Raw genomic sequence first — 19,075 nt, 5'->3', positions numbered from 1 at the left:
GAAGTACGCACCCACCCCAAAGAAGAAGCATCCCATGAGAGTGTGCCGGCTCTGTACGAAAAAAGGCACTAGGCGGGAAACCAGATCATACTGCTCAAAGTGTGGAGTCCCCCTGCATCAAGAGTGTTTCACACTCTACCACACAAAGAGAGATTATGCTAGCTGAGCATTATCTCTAGCATAATCTCTCTTTGTGTGCTAAGAGTGGAAACACTCTCCATGAAATATATATATATATGGATGGATGCGTACTTCCCTGTAGTATGTGTTATGATATCTGAGTGTATACATTTACATTTAGTCATTTAGCTGACGCTTTTATCCAAAGCGACTTACAAGTTCTGTACGACAAGTCATCAGGAAGGGTACAACTCTATCAGCTGAGTAACAAAGTTTGTCTGAGGCGGCCAGAAGATGCAGAGCGTAGGGGTCTTGAGGGTATGTAGTATATTGTATAGTGTCTTGTAAATAGTGTAAGTATTTCACAATATAGGTATTACTGGTTGTACAGAACAAAGGTGTTGGCACATGGATATATTTGGAACACTATTCTTGGTCCACTTTCAGAGTAGCAATGTTGGTCTCGCTTGTCAATGCCGTTCATCAGTGTCCTGGTGTTAGCTGCTGATCATTTTCACATATTTTCACAGAGTACATATGGCTCACTTTACTAACTAACACACTTTACATGTACATATGTGTTCTGATGCACAAACACAATGGTTATCGGCCATTTTGCCAGGTCGAAACTAACATACTTTACATGTAAATATGTGCATCGGCCATTTTGCCAGGTCGAAACTAATGCACTTGAATACATTTACTGTGAATGTTCTAAATGCACAAACTGGTTATCTGCCATTTTGTCAGGTCAAAACTAACATACTTTACATGTAAATATGTGCATCGGCCATTTTGCCAGGTCGAACCTAATGCACTTGAATGAATTTACTGTGAATGTTCTAAATGCACAAACTGGTTATCTGCCATTTTGTCAGGTCAAAACTAACATACTTTACATGTAAATATGTGCATCGGCCATTTTGCCAGGTCGAAACTAATGCACTTGAATACATTTACTGTGAATGTTCTAAATGCACAAACTGGTTATCTGCCATTTTGTCAGGTCAAAACTAACATACTTTACATGTAAATATGTGCATCGGCCATTTTGTCAGGTCGAACCTAATGCACTTGAATGAATTTACTGTGAATGTTCTAAATGCACAAACTGGTTATCTGCCATTTTGTCAGGTCAAAACTAACATACTTTACATGTAAATATGTGCATCGGCCAATTTGCCAGGTCAAAACTAATGCACTTGAATACATTTACTGTGAATGTTCTAAATGCACAAACTGGTTATCTGCCATTTTGTCAGGTCAAAACTAACATACTTTACATGTAAATATGTGCATCGGCCAATTTGCCAGGTCAAAACTAATGCACTTGAATACATTTACTGTGAATGTTCTAAATGCACAAACTGGTTATCTGCCATTTTGTCAGGTCAAAACTAACATACTTTACATGTAAATATGTGCATCGACCATTTTGCCAGGTCGAAACTAATGCACTTTACTGTGAATGTTCTAAATGCACACATTCAATGGTTATCTGCCATTGCACTAGGTCAAAACGAATGCACTTTACATGGTGCACCCAATGGTGCTTTATCTGAAGTGAAGACATCTTTTCAACTTCAAGTGTCAAGTGACACAGGTAGTGTCAGAATACCTGTCGGACGACTACACCATGATACGCAGGTAAATTCATCACAAACATCTGAGTATGGGTTATATATTGTATACTGTCAAAAATGTTGTTGTAGTTGTCGTAGTTGTTAGGGTCAAATCGTAATTTAGGTAGTTTCTGCTAATTTATATATTGCATATAGATATTTCTATATTGTATACATTGCATATATATATATATATATATATATATATATATATATATATATATATATATATATATATATATATATATATATATATATATATGCAATTATACAATATAGAAATGAGCAAATAACGACAACCACCTATTGTTTATGATTTATGAAATGCAGTAAAGCTTATATGGACATTTTGGTAAATGGCTGCTTTTTATATAGATATTTTGATTTACGTTGAATATGCCTATATATAGTATTGCTATGTTGAGATATGTATGCAGTAAGTGTGTGACATTGAGGCTATATATACAGTAATTGTAAAAATAAATATAGGCATACAACGTAATCGATAACAATATCCCTATATAATATCTGTTGCATTTCATGAATGATAAACAACAATATGTGGTGTGTGTACAGTGTGTGAAAGTATGCACTTGGAATAGTGTGTTTATGATTTATGAAATGCAGTAAAGCTTATATGGACATTTTGGTAAATGGTTGCTTTTTATATAGATATTTTGATTTACGTTGAATATGCCTATATATAGTATTGCTATGTTGAGATATGTATGCAGTAAGTGTGAGACATTTAGGCGATATATATACAGTAATTGTAAAAATAAATATATGCATACAACGTAATCGATAACAATATCCCTATATAATATCTGTTGCATTTCATGAATGATAAACAACAATATGTGGTGTGTGTACAGTGTGTGAAATTATGCACTTGGAATAGTGTGTCTCAGACGAGAAAATATGATTTGCGCTCCCCGCAGAAAACCCTTCATATCTCCGCTTCCAGGAAATCCGCTTCGATTTCGGCTAGTGTTTACCTTTTTTGGCGTGGAATTGTGAACGAACGACGGCATGTATAAACAAACGGCTTTTGGCGTATTGTACAGCAACTCGTCTTTTGTCAAATGAGCCCAACCATTTCCACATAGCTAAAATATAGATAGAATATAGAAAGCAATCCGCGGAAATCATGAAATATCGCTAAATCAGCCTCTTAACACATCCTGCGCCAAAAACGTCGTACAACGTGTTTCAAGGTCATGCTAATTCTGCCATTCCACGGCGTACGACGTTATTGAGATCATATAAAAAATGTTCGCCATGGTATTCATAATGCCCTCACCCAGCCTCGGCTGATACAGTGGGAGCCTGCACAACTCTGCAACGCTTCAATACTGCTGCCTGGTGGTGATCGGGCGAGTTACAACCGGAAATGGAAATGCGTGTACCGGGGAAATGCGTCCGGCACTCACATATTGTTGCGGGACTCTAGACACACAGCCGTACATATGGATCGCTGCCATAACTCAATAATCGATATGATTTGGGCGTTTATTATTATACAAACCGGAAATGGATCTAGGCGATCCACGTCAAATAAGTGGGATCTTTTTCCTCCAGTCTCATCGGCGAACGGTAAGAGGATGCTGACGTCATTTTCAGCGTGATTGTTTATTATTATTAATGCAAACTGCTCTGATCAATATATCACCCATACTACATAAAGCATTTACTGACGATCACGGAATTATAAACGACCCCCCCCCCCCGTTCATCCGCGCATGATCAGTCATAATGTTTATGTTTTTTAATATAGCGTGTATTGGCAACAAACGGCAGTTGATAAACTATATATGCGTTTATGCCTATAACTCACGTTCTAGGAATTATTGCAGAAAACGATAAAAACATATTTATATTCTAGACGGTATTTTCGTATGAATCTATGAATGAAAAAGTATAACGTTCCTACATCCTGAACGATAGATAATCGATGTTGAATGGGCCATAGTAATGTCAATTTAGCAATACAATTTAAAAAGTTATAGCCCTGCAAAGAAGGTAAACATCTCCATAGGCTTAGAGTGGTGGCAGAGAGTGGTATGAGACGGGCAAACTCCGTGGCAGTTAATTTGTTAAGGCCGGCACTCAAGGGGGTAATTACGGCACCCCCTGGTGGGCACTGAAAGGATATTACCAGCACGTTCGGGACTCAGAGTGAACTTGTCATTGATTCTGTTAGGGCTGGGCAATATAACGATAACGATAAATATCGCGATATATTTTAATAATCGATATCGAATATAAAAAAAATATCGATTTTTTTTCTCTCTTTTTTATGTTGTTTTATGTTTTTTTTTTTTTTTTTGTGACCTGCAACAGGGCAGTTTTAAAACCAGAGACAGTGGACAGACATGTCTTTCTTGCCTGCAACTTAAAGTAATGGCTTTGCTTGTCCAAATGACAATACTGACCAAATTGAGATTTATTTTTCTCGTCCATTTATTTTGTTTGCTTTCTAATTTAAAATACAGTTTGAAACCGTCTGTACACAGTAGGCTATGTGTGCTAGCAGAACTAGACTCCAGTCACGAGTCACGGTGCACATGTGCAGTGGTTTGTCCACCAAGAAAGCGCCAAAAGATAAAAAATAAACTAGCAGAGCCAGAACTGTTCCAACTCCCCTGGAGCCACAGCCAGCAGAGAAGCCGGTTTACTTTAGCTTTTAAACCAGCTGCAGCCTGAGAACTGGAGTGTGAGGGGATGTAACACCAAAAATGACAAAGAATTGCTGTAAAATAAACATACATCTGTTGTTTAAACTTTTTTTTTTTAATACTTAATACAATTTCGATAATTATCGATATCGAGAAATATGATAACATTATCATATCGTTATCGCGATATGATTTTTTTCCATATCGCCCAGCCCTAGATTCTGTCTCAGTCGGTTCCAAGATAAGTCTTCCAAGAGAACTCTTTGAAATTTTTTGGAGAATGAGACCCATTGATACTAACTACTATTACTATAATACAATGCTAAACACTGAAAAAAGACATTTATAATGCATGTCACCTTTAAGCCATTTTGAAGGGACGGTTTATAGCAGGGGTCTCAAACTCGCGGCCCGCGGGCCAATTGCGGCCCGAGGGATGATATTTTGCGGCCCCCTACTTGACATCAAAGTTTAGTGTTAATGCAGCCCGCGCGCAACTGTTTGCCGAGACGTTGCGCGAGAGTTGGACGTTTTATTTATTTTATCACTTGTAGGCTACCATAGCGCAGGCTCATGACAGCAACGTTATGTTAGTGACTTGGTTGAAACGTGATTCCGGAGTGATATCAAGTAAAGTGGAAGGCAAATGCATCCTCGCTATCTCCTCTGACTGCGAGCAGTGCTCTGCATGTCCGGCTGCACTGCCACACTGTCTGTGTCTGTGTCTGTGTACGGGTCTGGTCCAATCACATTCAGCATCCCGTCAGCGTTTCCCCCCCTCACCCACAGTCTGCGAATCAGATGCAGAGTAGGGGAGTAGGGCGGGTCTTCACGGAATGCAAGTCGTCTCTCTCTTTCAGTCCAAGTCAGTTGACAGCGCATCTACAGTAAACTCGCTCCCAGTTTTATCTCTGTGAGATAAATGTAGCTACTAGCCTAGTTTCGCCAGCAGGCAGCCAGCAGAAAAATATGGCATTTTCAAAGATGGTTAGTAAAAGAAAAGTCGACTGCAATTCAAAGGTGAATGGACTGAAAAATATGCGTTCATCCTGAGTCCCAGCACCAAACCAATGTGACTATATGCCAAGAAACAGTAGCTCTTGTGAAGGGTGGCAATTTGAAAATAATGTATGACTGAGTGATGGAGACCATGTTTGAAGGCAAACAAAAGCAAATCCCCCTCAGATCGCACAGCAACCAGAATAACTGAAATACTGGCTGGTGATTTGATTAAACAGTTTTGTGATAGAATAAAATAGCTGTGGATGAGTCCACTTACACCACTGAGAAGCCTATGTTCTGAAGAACCATTCATGTTCTGAAGAACTGTTCATGTTCTGAAATGTTATTGCTAAGGATTGAGAAGATTGGATCAGTTGTACTTTTTTTTGAATACTTGAAACCCTTTTTTGGTGGAATATTTGATGCGGCCCAGCCTCACCCAGACTCTACCTCCAGCGGCCCCCAGGTAAATTGAGTTTGAGACCCCTGGTTTATAATGTCAATTGACAATGAGAATGGACAGATAGCAATACTATAAAGTATAGATTTAGCTCTACAAACAGCATCACGCACAATGAAACCTTATTATGATATGCTGGCCTTATAGAGTGAGATTAGACGGATCCAAATGACCCCGAATGTGTTAAGTGACTTACACACCACACAAACACACTTATTACACACACACTGCTGCTACTTACACTGTACCTTGTAAAAAAAACATAATATACCTGTATTGTATAGTTTGTATTGTGTAGAATATACGTTGTGTATTATGTTTACAAATCTACTATGGTTGAGGAGCCGGGAAAAACAAGCATCTCACGTACGGTTGCCACCTTTCAGAAATAGAAATAAGGGACACCATTTTTTGGGGAGTTTTGGGGCGTTTTTTGGGCGAAAATGGGTGGATTTTGTAACACGTTTTTTTTTTTTTTTTTTTTTGTTATGTTATTTAATTATTTTGGGGAGCCAGCCCCCCAAACTCCTGAAATGCATAGAAATCTATGAAATCTAAATAAAACAATCTATGACATTTATATTAAAAAGAGCTAGCCCCCCAAACCCCTAAAATACATAGAAATCTATGCATTTTGGAACAGTTACTATATAGTCAAGAAAGCATTTAATCATACTTAAAGTTTAAAGTGCTTTATTTGCATTGAACATTGTTATAAATGTTTAAATAAATTGGCTGAACTATAGCCTCAACTTGAGCATAATACTAATACCAATACCACTCACGTCTGTACTTCTGGAGGCGTTTTGTCTTTTTAGGACGCGTGGATTGTCTGCTGTAGACATCAAACAGCAACCATGACAGGCAGCGCACAGACAGAAGATTGGCACAACGGCACAGAACGTATCTTAGCAACGTGAAAGCGCTAATTCTCATTGGTCGTGAGCTTCTGAGCGCACACTCCCATCATACCAGAGTTGCCAAGTCTGTTTATTTTCCGCAACTTTTGGACAAAATTTGGCTTGTTTTTGTAGGTCGGCTGACTCATTTCTCTCACTATACTGGCAACACTGACTGACTTGCGGACAGCGGAGCTCTCACCTTCCCAGTCACACAGCGGAGCTCTCACCTTCCCAGTCACACAGTGGAGCTCTCACCTTCCCAGTCACACAGCGGAGCTCTCACCTTCCCAGTCACACAGCGGAGCTCTCACCTTCCCAGTCACACAGCGGAGCTCTCACCTTCCCAGTCACACAGCGGAGCTCTCACCTTCCCAGTCACACAGCGGAGCTCTCACCTTCCCAGTCACACAGCGGAGCTCTCACCTTCCCAGTCACACAGCGGAGCTCTCACCTTCCCAGTCACACAGCGGAGCTCTCACCTTCCCAGTCACACAGTGGAGCTCTCACCTTCCCAGTCACACAGCGGAGCTCTCACCTTCCCAGTCACACAGCGGAGCTCTCACCTTCCCAGTCACACAGCGGAGCTCTCACCTTCCCAGTCACACAGCGGAGCTCTCACCTTCCCAGTCACACAGCGGAGCTCTCACCTTCCCAGTCACACAGTGGAGCTCTCACCTTCCCAGTCACACAGCGGAGCTCTCACCTTCCCAGTCACACAGCGGAGCTCTCACCTTCCCAGTCACACAGCGGAGAGACAGGACAGCTGCACATCATCGCCCTGTCTTTCATATCGATTCCCGATCTTAAAATATGGGACAAAGTGCGTCCCGTATCAGTTCAATATGGAACACGTCTTTTAGTTTCCAATTACGGGACGATTCCGTATTTTACGGGACGGGTGGCAACCCTTCACGTTTTAGTGAATGTATGTACATTTAAAAAAGCTGTGACAATAAAATAATCTGGATCTGAATCGGTGTGTTTGTAGTAGTAGAGCTGAGACGATTACTCGAGTAACTCGAGTTAGCCTCATAAATTGGCGTGAGCTTTTGTAAACAAAAACAAGCTAATGTTAGTGCTAGCTGGTTAGACTTATGTAAGCTATTTAATGTGTTCTATGTTATTATTGATGCTGACTTTATTAGGTGGCGTTGCAGGGCGCGCGCCTGTGACAGGTCCGTTGTTGTGTTGTGGAAAGGGGAAGAGAAAACCATTATGTTGATGATCAGATATCAATTCTCCCGTGATTTTATTTTACTATAGTTTTGAAAGTATAGGCAGACTATTCCTCGGTTACATTGGTGGCAGCGGTGGGATTGTTTCCTGCATTAGCGTCCAACGTGAGAAGTAAAGGGAATGCGAGAATGAATTAGAGATGATTTGACAGCTAGCTAGTTGCTAATGCTAACAGTAACGTAGCAGTTCGTTTCAAACTAGTCTCCTCCTCGTCTTTCACTTTCAACAATACATTCTGCCAAGTCCAAGCCCACTGCATACAAGACCACCGAGACCCTGTTGCCCCGCCATTGTTCCATTAAACCCATGCCGTGTGCAGTTACTGCTATCTAGAATGCTGGCTAAGAACAAATAACACGAGTGAGGAAATTAATCAAAGCGCTTGCGCTGCACACAGGAAATGGAAATGCTGCACTAATAATAACATGAATTATTCAAAACGTTTTTTTGTATCTACTTTTCTCCTCCTTTTTCTGTGATTTTTCTCCCCATCCCAATTTACCTCTCGTGCCAATTCTACCTCCCCTGTCTTGAACGTTGCTCGCATATGCCCCCCACTGGTCGGTTGTAGGGAGGATAGAAGCCTTGCATCACGTGTCCCCTCCGATACACGAGGAGGCAGCCTGTCACATCTTTTCACCTGCCAGCGCGGACTCTCATTGGCGAGGTGTAACGTGTGGGAGGCTCACACTACCCCCGCCATTTCCTGTCTCTGCTGTGCAGGCGTCCCCCAACCGACCTGTAGGAGTCGCTGTCCACAACGTCCAGATTACCACCCATCGACTTCCACCCGCTAACTCTGCCAATGAGTTAGTATGACGGCCGGCCCAAGCCGGAGGCAACGCCGACAACCGGAGGCGAACCCGGTGTCTTGCGTTGGTGACGAGCGCGAATTATTCTAAAAGTTATAATTATTTTGTCTCATCTTAAAATGAAGAGAGATTTCTGCAAGATTTGTTGTTTGCAGTCAACAACATTGCATTAATTATTTAGTCACGTTAGTGTCACATGATCTACATTAACGGCTTGTCTCGTCGTCGTCAGGGGAAAAAGCTTCGCTGACGACCACATTGAGTCATCATCTTCGTTGTCTAAATTAACACTGATGTGAGACAAGCTCCGGGTGGGCATTCCACATCCCGTTCACTGGATCGCACCCCCCGGGGGGGGCCCGTGAGGGGGGGGTTGTCCGTGGTCACAAACCTTACTGGTTTATTACCACGTCCATCAAATCACACGCTCGGTTTAGCAGGGTGTGATCTCTTCCACACACGCAATGCTTGAGCGCAAACAGCTGTCGCCAGTATATCTCTTTGTTACTGTCAACCGCAGGGAGAGAAGAGAGAGTGCCACGTTTAAATCCCCCTCATTAATAGCAGAGTCCCAGCGGGACAAGCGACATTAAAGAGGCCGTGAGTCCCAATGAGCGGGGACACATTCCGTACCCTTGCGGCCGAGAAGAAACTGGGCGGGGAGCGCTATTGTTCTCCGCCGAGAGATGGAGTTCAGATTTACACCTAGAGACACCAAGTCAATGTTCCATCACGCAGGCGTGTGCAGCGAGGGCCTCGTTCAGAGAGACGATGTAGCGTGTTCAGAGAGACAATGTAGCGTGTTCAGAGAGACAATGTAGCGTGTTCAGAGAGACGATGTAGCGTGTTCAGAGAGAGGTTGTAGCGTGTTCAGTAGGGATGGGTACCGTTCACATTTGAACCGATACGGTACCGGTACCCAGTGTTGGGAAAGTTCACTTTCTACATGAACTAGTTCAGTTCACAGTTCACAATTTTTTAAATGAACTAGTTCAGTTCATAGTTCATCATTCAAAAATGTTAACTAAAGTTCATGGTTTCAAAAAAGAACTAATTTATAGTTATTTTTTTATTTTATTTTTATAGTTATTTTTTCAATACGTTGCTGGCTGCGAGCTATTATTTGTAAAAATTATTGAACCACAGACAGCAATCGGAATCGGAATGCATTTGCATTTTTCATTTGTCATATATGTCCTGATGAATTGAAAATGGGGGACCCTGATGTAAACAAGACGAAAGTCTTTCTCTGGTCTGCATCCTCTTAACAATTGTGTGTATTGAGCTGTACTGTACTGTACCCATTCTGCAATCTGTTAATAAAGTTTCCAATCAATCAATGCATTTCCATAACGCTTTGCTGTCGCCCATTCAGTCCACACTAATAGCAGCTGCAGCTTTCATATCTACAGTATATTTTCAAAAACATGAGGAAAAACTTTGCTTGAATTGTCTTTATTATGAAAACAAAAACAGGACGTTTGCTTATTCTCAATGTGCCGTTTAAACTTTAAGGTTTGCTGTCGACGTTGTCGATGTGCGGACTTGCTTCTTCAAACCGGGTGGACAAAGTTTACAGACAAACATTCTTTCCGTCTGAGTCAGTACTGACTTTAACGTTAAACTCTTTTAAATGCTCATACGTCGACGTCGTAGAGGTAGGGTCTGACTCTGAGCGAGTGCTGCTCTCGACCTGCTGCTCGGCTTCTGCTCGCAGATTCCGCTGTTCCGGTCTGGTCTGTTTGTTGTGATGAGTCTGATGACGTAGCCAGGGGGTGACAGGCTTTGGCGTTGCCAAATCGGGTGGTTTTCTGCATACTTTTGTAGCCTGTTTACGGTGTGTTTTAACTGGGTTTTCGGCTGAAATGCATATGAAATCTGGCACACCTTTGAACGCCGTTATAATAGAGTGCTGAGAATGATACAGCGCTGATAATGAAAGCGTTCTCAATAACGTTCATTTAGCGGATAATCAGTACGTTCAGTTCACGTTCGCCCAAAATACGAACGCGTTCATGAACGATCGTTCATTGAACGCGTTCAAGTACATCACTGCCGGTACCTGTGAATCGATACCGGTACCCAACGGTACCTTTTTTCTGTACTTTAGTCTCTAAAAATGTAATCTACCTACCTCAGTTGTGAAAAAAGAAATCTAAACTTCAAATAACCACACTTTCGACCGTTTTCGGCTTGCCATTGCCCCGACTGCTTTGTTGTTGAATCAAGTCAAATCCTAGGTAAGCGTATATTGTGCTTGTGAACGTTGACGTAAAAAAATATTTTTTTTATAATAAAAATATATTTTACAGTACCGAAATCTGGCACCGACGGATCTCACGTGAATCGGTACTCCGTAGTACCGACGTGATTCGGTAGGTACCTTTAAAAGTACCTAATTCGGTACCCATCCCTAGTGTTCAGAGAGATGATGTAGTGTGTTCAAAGCCCCAAACAGATTGAACGTGACGGATGAGTGTCCTTCCTCTCGATGGCTACCACCATATCCATTAGGGGCAGGGCCAAAACTTGGTCGCCCCTTTGGGTTTGCCATCCGAGCGAACACAGGCCAAGTTGTTATGCTGACGACACACAGCTTTATGTCTCTCTGAAACCCAACAACAACCAGTCTTTACTCAACAGTCTCATGTCCTGCCTCGATGACATTAAATGTTGGATGGCACAAAACATTTTACAACTCCATGAAAACAAATGTGAATGTGAAATGTGAAATAATCCTCTTCGGCCCCCCAGACGCTGTCACCACCCTTATCAACAGTCTTGGCAACCTGTCCTCCCTGGTCAAGCCCTATGTCAAGAACCTAGGTGTCATTTTTTATCCCCAATTTAAGTTTGACAGATAAGTGAACTCAGTGGTGAAGGCATGTTTTTTCCAATTACGCACCATTGCTAAGCTCAAAGCCATTCTCTCCCCTGCAGACCTTCAGAGAGTTATCCACGCTTTCATCTCATCTAGATTAGACTACTGCAACTCTCTCTATATATAGTAGGGATGCACCGAAATTTCGGTGGCCGAAAACTTTTGGCCGAAAATGGCCTTTCGGCCGAAAGAGTTTTTTCACCGAAAATATGTCACCGAAACAGAAACAACCTGTAACCTAACGCGTGTTGTTGTGATGATGTCGCGCTGTCGGGAGTTGCGCTGTTTCTATGTAAACTCTGTGCGCAACGCGTCCAATAAATGCGTCTTTAACATGCCTTTATATCCTTATTTACTATATGCCCGTCGCGGTTAATCACTGAGTGATCTAATATGCATATTATTCAGAGCGAGAGGGGGGGGGGGGATTGTGTTTCTCACATTGACGCTGTCTGTCTGTCGCGCGTCTACTGTGCCGAGTCAAGTGAGCACATTCAGCTGGGGACTAGAAAGGTGCGCTCAGTAGAGCACAGATGTCCGCTGCGCAGCCAGAGAAAATATGGAATTAATGTACTGTATGCATTCAGAAGTGCTGAATAAATGTTTTATGGACCCATAATAGTGATTATTTATTATTTAAGTTAAGTTTTGCCATAATCATATATTTTTCCATAATCATAATGTTCCACAACATTGGTAAAAAAAAATTCTATTCTATGAATCATTTTCGGCCTTTCGGCTTTCGGCCAACTGTTTTCTATTTTCGGTATCGGTTTCGGCCAAGAATTTCCCATTCGGTGCATCCCTAATATATAGGCATCAACCAGTCCTCCCTGTCCCGCCTACAGCTAGTAAAACGCCGCTGCCAGACTGTTGACTGGAACCCGTAAGAGAGACCACATCACCCCTGTCCTTGCCTCCCTTCATTGGCTTCCAGTACGCAACAGAATACATGTAATGTTCTCCTGTTCGTTTTTAAAGCACTTAACACATTGGGTGCCTTGGCCGCCAAGCGTTGAGTGCCAATGATGAGAAATCTCGTTATTTAATCGTTATTTCTTTTATTAGCGATATCCATTCATTTTTCATCCATCCAGCCTCACGTTATCATTGGGACTGGCTCTGAGCTCGAAAAGGGCAAATACCGCCTCCTATCGTCTCTCAGATGGTATTGCACCCATTGGAATGGAGTCAATGAAAATGCATGAGAAAAAAAAACTCCGGGCTCCACATTTGACTTCTGAGCCATGTAACCTGAGACTATTGCATCCACTGAGGGATTTCACAATGTGTGTGTGTGTGTGTATGTGTGTGCGTGTATGACGTTAGGTCATGGATAATCGATTTTTCCGCCCGCTTCTCTAGCGTGCATAAGTACACATATACTATCGATAATCTAGCGTTTATTTGAAAACTATTCATAAATAGTTTCCTCCGATTTTCTCCCATCCCAATGTTAGTCGTATGCCAATTCCCAGTCCCTTCCTGGTCGCTGCGCACTTACCCCCCACAGTCAGATCATCTGGGAGAGTGGAGGCTACCACGTGCTTCCTCCGACACACGTCCAGCCAATCACAGCTTCTTTTCACCTGGCAGCGCGGATTCTCATTGAGAGGGCGTAGCGTGTGGGAGGATCACACTATCCCCCTCAGGTCCTATCCTCGCTTAGCAGGCGCCCCGACCGAACTGTAGGAGTCGCTGTTTACAACGACCCGGACCCACCCCGCCAGCTTCTCCCACCCTCTAATACAGCCAATTGTATTAGTGTGAACGGCCAGCCAAGCTGGTGACAACCCCGGAGCTGTGAGCTGGATTCGAACAGGCGAATCCAGCTCACAGCTCCGGGGTTGGTGACGAACGCAATCTCCGCTCGGCCACCTAACCGCCAATGACAATGTGTTTTGTGTATTCCACTAAAGAGCTATTTTCACGAATTTTTCTGGAATCACTAGAAATCTTCAAAACTATACTCGTATTCAAAACGGTATAAAACGGAAATGTACTGATGAAAAAACTATCCGTTTCGTACATGTTGACTGCAAGCAAGTCATTGATAAGCGACGGGTGTATTAGACACCAGTGGAGGCTGCTGACCAAATTTGTAGGTGAAGCACAAATTATTATATTATATTATATATTAAATTATATTTTTAAAACATCCCCCACTGTGTGTCAGTGGTCAGTGGACACAGATGAAAACATATTAACATTAGGTGACAGATGAAAACATATTAGGTGACAGCGCACCTGACCAGATGAAATCATATTAGGTGACAGCGCACCTGACCAGATGAAATCATATTAGGTGACAGCGCACCTGACCAGATCAAAACATATTAGGTGACAGCGCACCTGATCAGATCAAAACATATTAGGTGACAGCGCACCTGACCAGATCAAAACATATTAGGTGAAGGTGACAAGGAAGCCACAGACTCATACCCCCCCGACACTCAACTAACCGCCTCGGACAGTCCTTCATACCAGTGGCCATCAGGCTCCACAACAGTGGGCAGGGACTGCTGCCAGACATCGACCTAGAACTAATAGGAACCCAAGTAGGACAATAACACTACCTTATGCATACTGCACCTTATGTGGATACTGTGATACTGTGAATAATGAATAATGTATATTTCAGTTAGTTAGATAGTAAATTATAACACTACCTTATGCATACTGCACCTTATGTGACACTGTGAATACTGTGAAAATATATTTCAGTTAGTTAGATAGTAAATTATATTGACCTATTTGTTTACACTGCTTGTGTTGTTTTCACTACCTGTACCCCCCCCCCCCTTCCCCCATGCTGCTATGATGCCTGAATTTCCCCAAGGGGATCAATAAAGGAATATCTTATCTTATCTTAAAAGGAAAGATGAAATTACCTACCTGGGTTCCATCCTATAGAGGCAAATCTTTCCTGTGACAAAATGGGATCCAATGTAATAAAACTAAGTCAACCAACGAACTAGATTCCTGTACCGGATCTCCTCTCTGGTAAACAAGAATACCTTGAAGACTCTAACAGGAGCACTCATTCAAGGGTACTACGACTATGCTTGCACCTCATGGTACCAAAGCACCTCAAAGGCACTAAAAACAAGATTACAAACATCACAAAACAAACTGGTCAGACTACTGCTTGACCTTACTCCTAAAACCCACCTCACCCCTGCCCACTTTGACAACGTAGGATGGCTTAGAGTAGACGACAGAGTACAGCAACTTGCAATGGGCCTGGTCTACAAGATACACTACACCACTAAGATACCCATGTGCATGTCGAAATACTTCCCAAAGGTCAGTGAATACCACAACCACAACACCAGAGGGAGTTCCACAAATCATGTTCAACCCAGATAAAATTATTTAAAAACTAAAAAAATAAAAATAAAAAAATAAATATATATATAACTTTTTTTTTAATAAAATAAAAATCGTCATAACTTAGAAATGAGATTGCATAGGTCTATGAATTGATATCGCAATTCTGTTTCGATTAATTGCCCAGCCCTACTGTGTACAGTAAGTTAGCTTGGTGATCATCATTGTGATGCCGAATAAAGACCTCTGCAACAGGTCCTGCATTATTATTATATTATTATGTAGGCTAAGCTAAAAGGCTAACAAATTGGCTAGCTACTGTTAGCATACAAGCTTTTACAAACACTGTACTGACTTTTTCATCCACAACTTTTTTTCTGATCCAGATGCATAAATCCACTTCTTCATGTTGCTCAGTTGCTGGTTTATACTTCGGTCCTAATGTTGGCGCAAAGTTTAATTTAGCCTACTGTGTTACAGCTGTACAGCTTACTAAACTATCCTTGCTCTTTCAATGCTGCACACAGTCAAAACAGTCCAGCTGCAGTTCCGTAGGTTAGGTTTAGCTGGGGCCAATCTCAAGTTTCTCAAGTTTCTTTATTAGTTGTCATACAGAAGTACAGAATACTTTTATACAAAATGCTTCTTTCTGTTACATTTTGTATAAAAGTATTCTGTACTTCTGTATGACAACTAATAAAGAAACTTGAGAAACTTGAGATTGGCCCCAGCTGAACCTAACCTACGGAACTGCAGCTGGACCCGTTTTGACTGTGCAATGCAGCAATCTGATTGGATTTGAAGGTTGTCAATCATTCAACCTCCGTGTATTGGATTGCAAGGCTGTCAATCATTCAATCCCCCAATCAATGGCAAGAGTTTAAATGCACAGACCATGCTTAGGTTACGTTAATAGCCTATTTTGATTGGCTATTATTCACTGGATTTTTTTTACAGATGAAAACATTTCTAATAAAAAATTATAATAATAATAATAAAAAAATATATATATATATGTAAATTAATAATAATTATGAATTATGAGTGAATTTGTGTTTCACGTGTTGTCATAGAGAAACCTCCACTGTTAGACACATAATTTAAGATATAGTTTATGTGTTCGCAAATGTGCTTGTCCTCATTGACTAAAGCGCTGGCACTCAAGCGATAAATTGCGCACCCCTGCTGGCAACCAATGTGTTAATGATCAGCCCCCCTCCTACATCTCAGACCTCCTATCCCCCTATTCCAACACCAGGTCCCTCAGGTCAGCCGATCAGAGGCTCCTGACAGTCCGGAGGTCTAACCTTAACCTCAGGGGGGGCCGTGCCTTTGCTGTCGCAGCCCCTGAACTGTGGAAGAGCATCCCCACCTCCATTAGGCTTGCCCCCTTCAAATCTAGGCTCAAAACCCACTTCTACCTATTAGCATTTCCAGATGTACACTGACTCATGCCCTGTTTGCTTGTGTGTCCTCCTGTATAAATGAGATGTGATTGTTGTCTATATGTATCTATGTATCTACCCTCTGTACATAACGTGTCATGTTTAAATGTGCTTTATAAATAAATCTGATTGATTGATTGAAAGGAAAACACTCGGAACACTCAAAGGCAGGATAAAGCTGCTAGCTGCCAAAAAACTCTGGTATGTTTTGGTGTGTACTGGTGTGTTTTTGTGTGTACTGGTGTGTTTGTGTGTGTACTGGTGTGTTTTTGTGTGTACTGGTGTGTTTTTGTGTGTACTGGTGTGTTTTTGTGTGTGCTGGTGTGTTTTTGTGTGTGCTGGTGTGTTTTTGTGTGTACTGGTGTGTTTTTGTGTGTACTGGTGTGTTTTTGTGTGTGCTGGTGTGTTTTTGTGTGTACTGGTGTGTCTTTGTGTGTACTGGTGTGTTTTTGTGTGTACTGGTGTGTACTGGTGTGTTTTTGTGTGTACTGGTGTGTTTTTGTGTGTACTGGTGTGTACTGGTGTGTTTTTGTGTGTACTGGTGTGTTTTTGTGTGTGCTGGTGTGTTTTTGTGTGTACTGGTGTGTTTTTGTGTGTACTGGTGTGTACTGGTGTGTTTTTGTGTGTACTGGTGTGTACTGGTGTGTTTTTGTGTGTACTGGTGTGTTTTTGTGTGTACTGGTGTGTTTTTGTGTGTACTGGTGTGTACTGGTGTGTTTTTGTGTGTACTGGTGTGTACTGGTGTGTTTTTGTGTGTACTGGTGTGTTTTTGTGTGTACTGGTGTGTACTGGTGTGTTTTTGTGTGTACTGGTGTGTACTGGTGTGTTTTTGTGTGTACTGGTGTGTTTTTGTGTGTACTGGTGTGTACTGGTGTGTTTTTGTGTGTACTGGTGTGTACTGGTGTGTTTTTGTGTGTACTGGTGTGTTTTTGTGTGTACTGGTGTGTACTGGTGTGTTTTTGTGTGTACTGGTGTGTTTTTGTGTGTGTACTGGTGTGTACTGGTGTGTTTTTGTGTGTACTGGTGTGTTTTTTGTGTGTACTGGTGTGTACTGGTGTGTTTTTTGTGTGTACTGGTGTGTTTTTGTGTGTACTGGTGTGTACTGGTGTGTACTGGTTGTGTACTGGTGTGTGTGTGTGTACTGGTGTGTACTGGTGTGTACTGGTGTGTACTGGTGTGTGTGTGTGTACTGGTGTGTACTGGTGTGTGTGTGTGTACTGGGTGTGTACTGGTGTGTACTGGTGTGTACTGGTGTGTACTGGTGTGTGTGTGTGTACTGGTGTGTACTGGTGTGTACTGGTGTGTACTGGTGTGTGTGTGTACTGGTGTGTACTGGTGTGTGTGTGTGTACTGGTGTGTACTGGTGTGCAGCTCTCACCTCATTATGAACTCTTTGAAGCACAGACGCAGCTTGTTATGGTGACGGAAGAGCTTAGGGTCTGCAGGGATCTCATTCAGGAAGAGACCTGGGCCACCTCCAACGGGCCTGGAGAGAGAGAGAGAGAGAGAGAGAGAGAGAGAGAGAGAGAGAGTGGGGGGGGGGGGGGGGGGGGGAGAGAGAGGGGGGGAGAGAGAGGGGGGGGGGAGAGAGAGGGGGGGAGAGAGAGGGGGGGGGGAGAGAGAGGGGGGGAGAGAGAGAGAGAGAGAGGGGGGGAGAGAGATAGATGGGGGAGAGCGAGAGAGAGAGAGAGGGGGGGGAGAGAGAGAGGGGAGGGAGAGAGAGAGAGAGAGAGGGGGGGGGGAGAGAGAGAGCGAGAGAGAGAGAGAGAGAGAGAGAGAGAGAGGGGGGGATAGGGGGGGGAGAGAGAGTGAGAGAGGGAGAGAAGAGAGCGAGAGAGAAGAGGGGGGGAGAGAGAGGCAGAGAGAGAGAGAGAGAGAGAGAGAGAGGGGGGAGAGGGGGGGATAGAGAGGCAGAGAGAGAGAGAGAGAGAGAGAGAGAGAGAGGGGGGGGAGAGAGAGGAGCGAGAGAGAGAGAGGGGGGGAGAGGGAGGCAGAGAGAGAGAGAGAATGGGGCAAGAACACAGATAGAAATTAGGTTGAAAGAGATAGAGGGCGTGTCAGAGAGAGAGAGAGGGAGAGGCAGAGAGAGGAGGGAGGGAGAGAGAGAGATAGAAGAGCAGGGGGAGAGAACACAGAGAGAAAGAGAGAGGCAGAGAGAGAGGAGAAAGAGAGAGGGGGGAGAGAGAGGCAGAGAGAGATAGGGGGGGAGAGAGAGAGGGAGGGAGGAAGAGAGGGAGAGAGAGACAGAAAAAAGAGGGGGGAAGAGAACAGGAGGTTGAAAGAGGAAGAGGGCGTGTCAGAGAGAGAGAGAGAGGGAGGAAGAGAGAGAGGCAGGAAGAGAGGGAGGGAGAGAGAGGGAGAGAGAGACAGAAAGAGAGGGTGAGAGAACACAGAGAGAAAGGAGGTTGAAAGAGGAAGAGGGAGTGTCAGAGAGAGAGAGAGAGAGAGAGAGAGAGAGAGAGAGAGAGAGAGAGAGAGAGAGAGAGAGAGTGAGGAAGGGAGGTATGAACAATGGCTTCCTCTCAGCGGAGGTGGAAGCGAGAGACTCGCTCGCTGAAAGCCTGACGCTGCTGCGAGGGCCAGGATG

At 43.0% G+C, this 19,075-nt stretch overlaps 1 protein-coding gene across 1 annotated transcript in view; it reads right to left on the bottom strand.

The window, feature by feature from the left end:
• Positions 1 to 19,075, bottom strand: part of dock8 (dedicator of cytokinesis 8) — a 334,288-nt gene that overhangs the window by 14,217 nt on the left and 300,996 nt on the right. The window contains 2 exon segments of the mRNA XM_084323164.1: positions 17,867 to 17,949; positions 17,952 to 17,974. Of these exon segments, the coding sequence (XP_084179290.1) occupies positions 17,867 to 17,949; positions 17,952 to 17,974 (106 nt within the window).

This window comes from Notolepis coatsorum, assembly GCF_963971535.1.
Source record: "Notolepis coatsorum genome assembly, chromosome: 10".
Lineage (NCBI taxonomy): Eukaryota > Metazoa > Chordata > Actinopteri > Aulopiformes > Paralepididae > Notolepis > Notolepis coatsorum.
The sequence above is the reverse complement of the archived record's forward strand: the minus strand, read 5'-3'. Positions and strand labels throughout refer to the sequence as shown.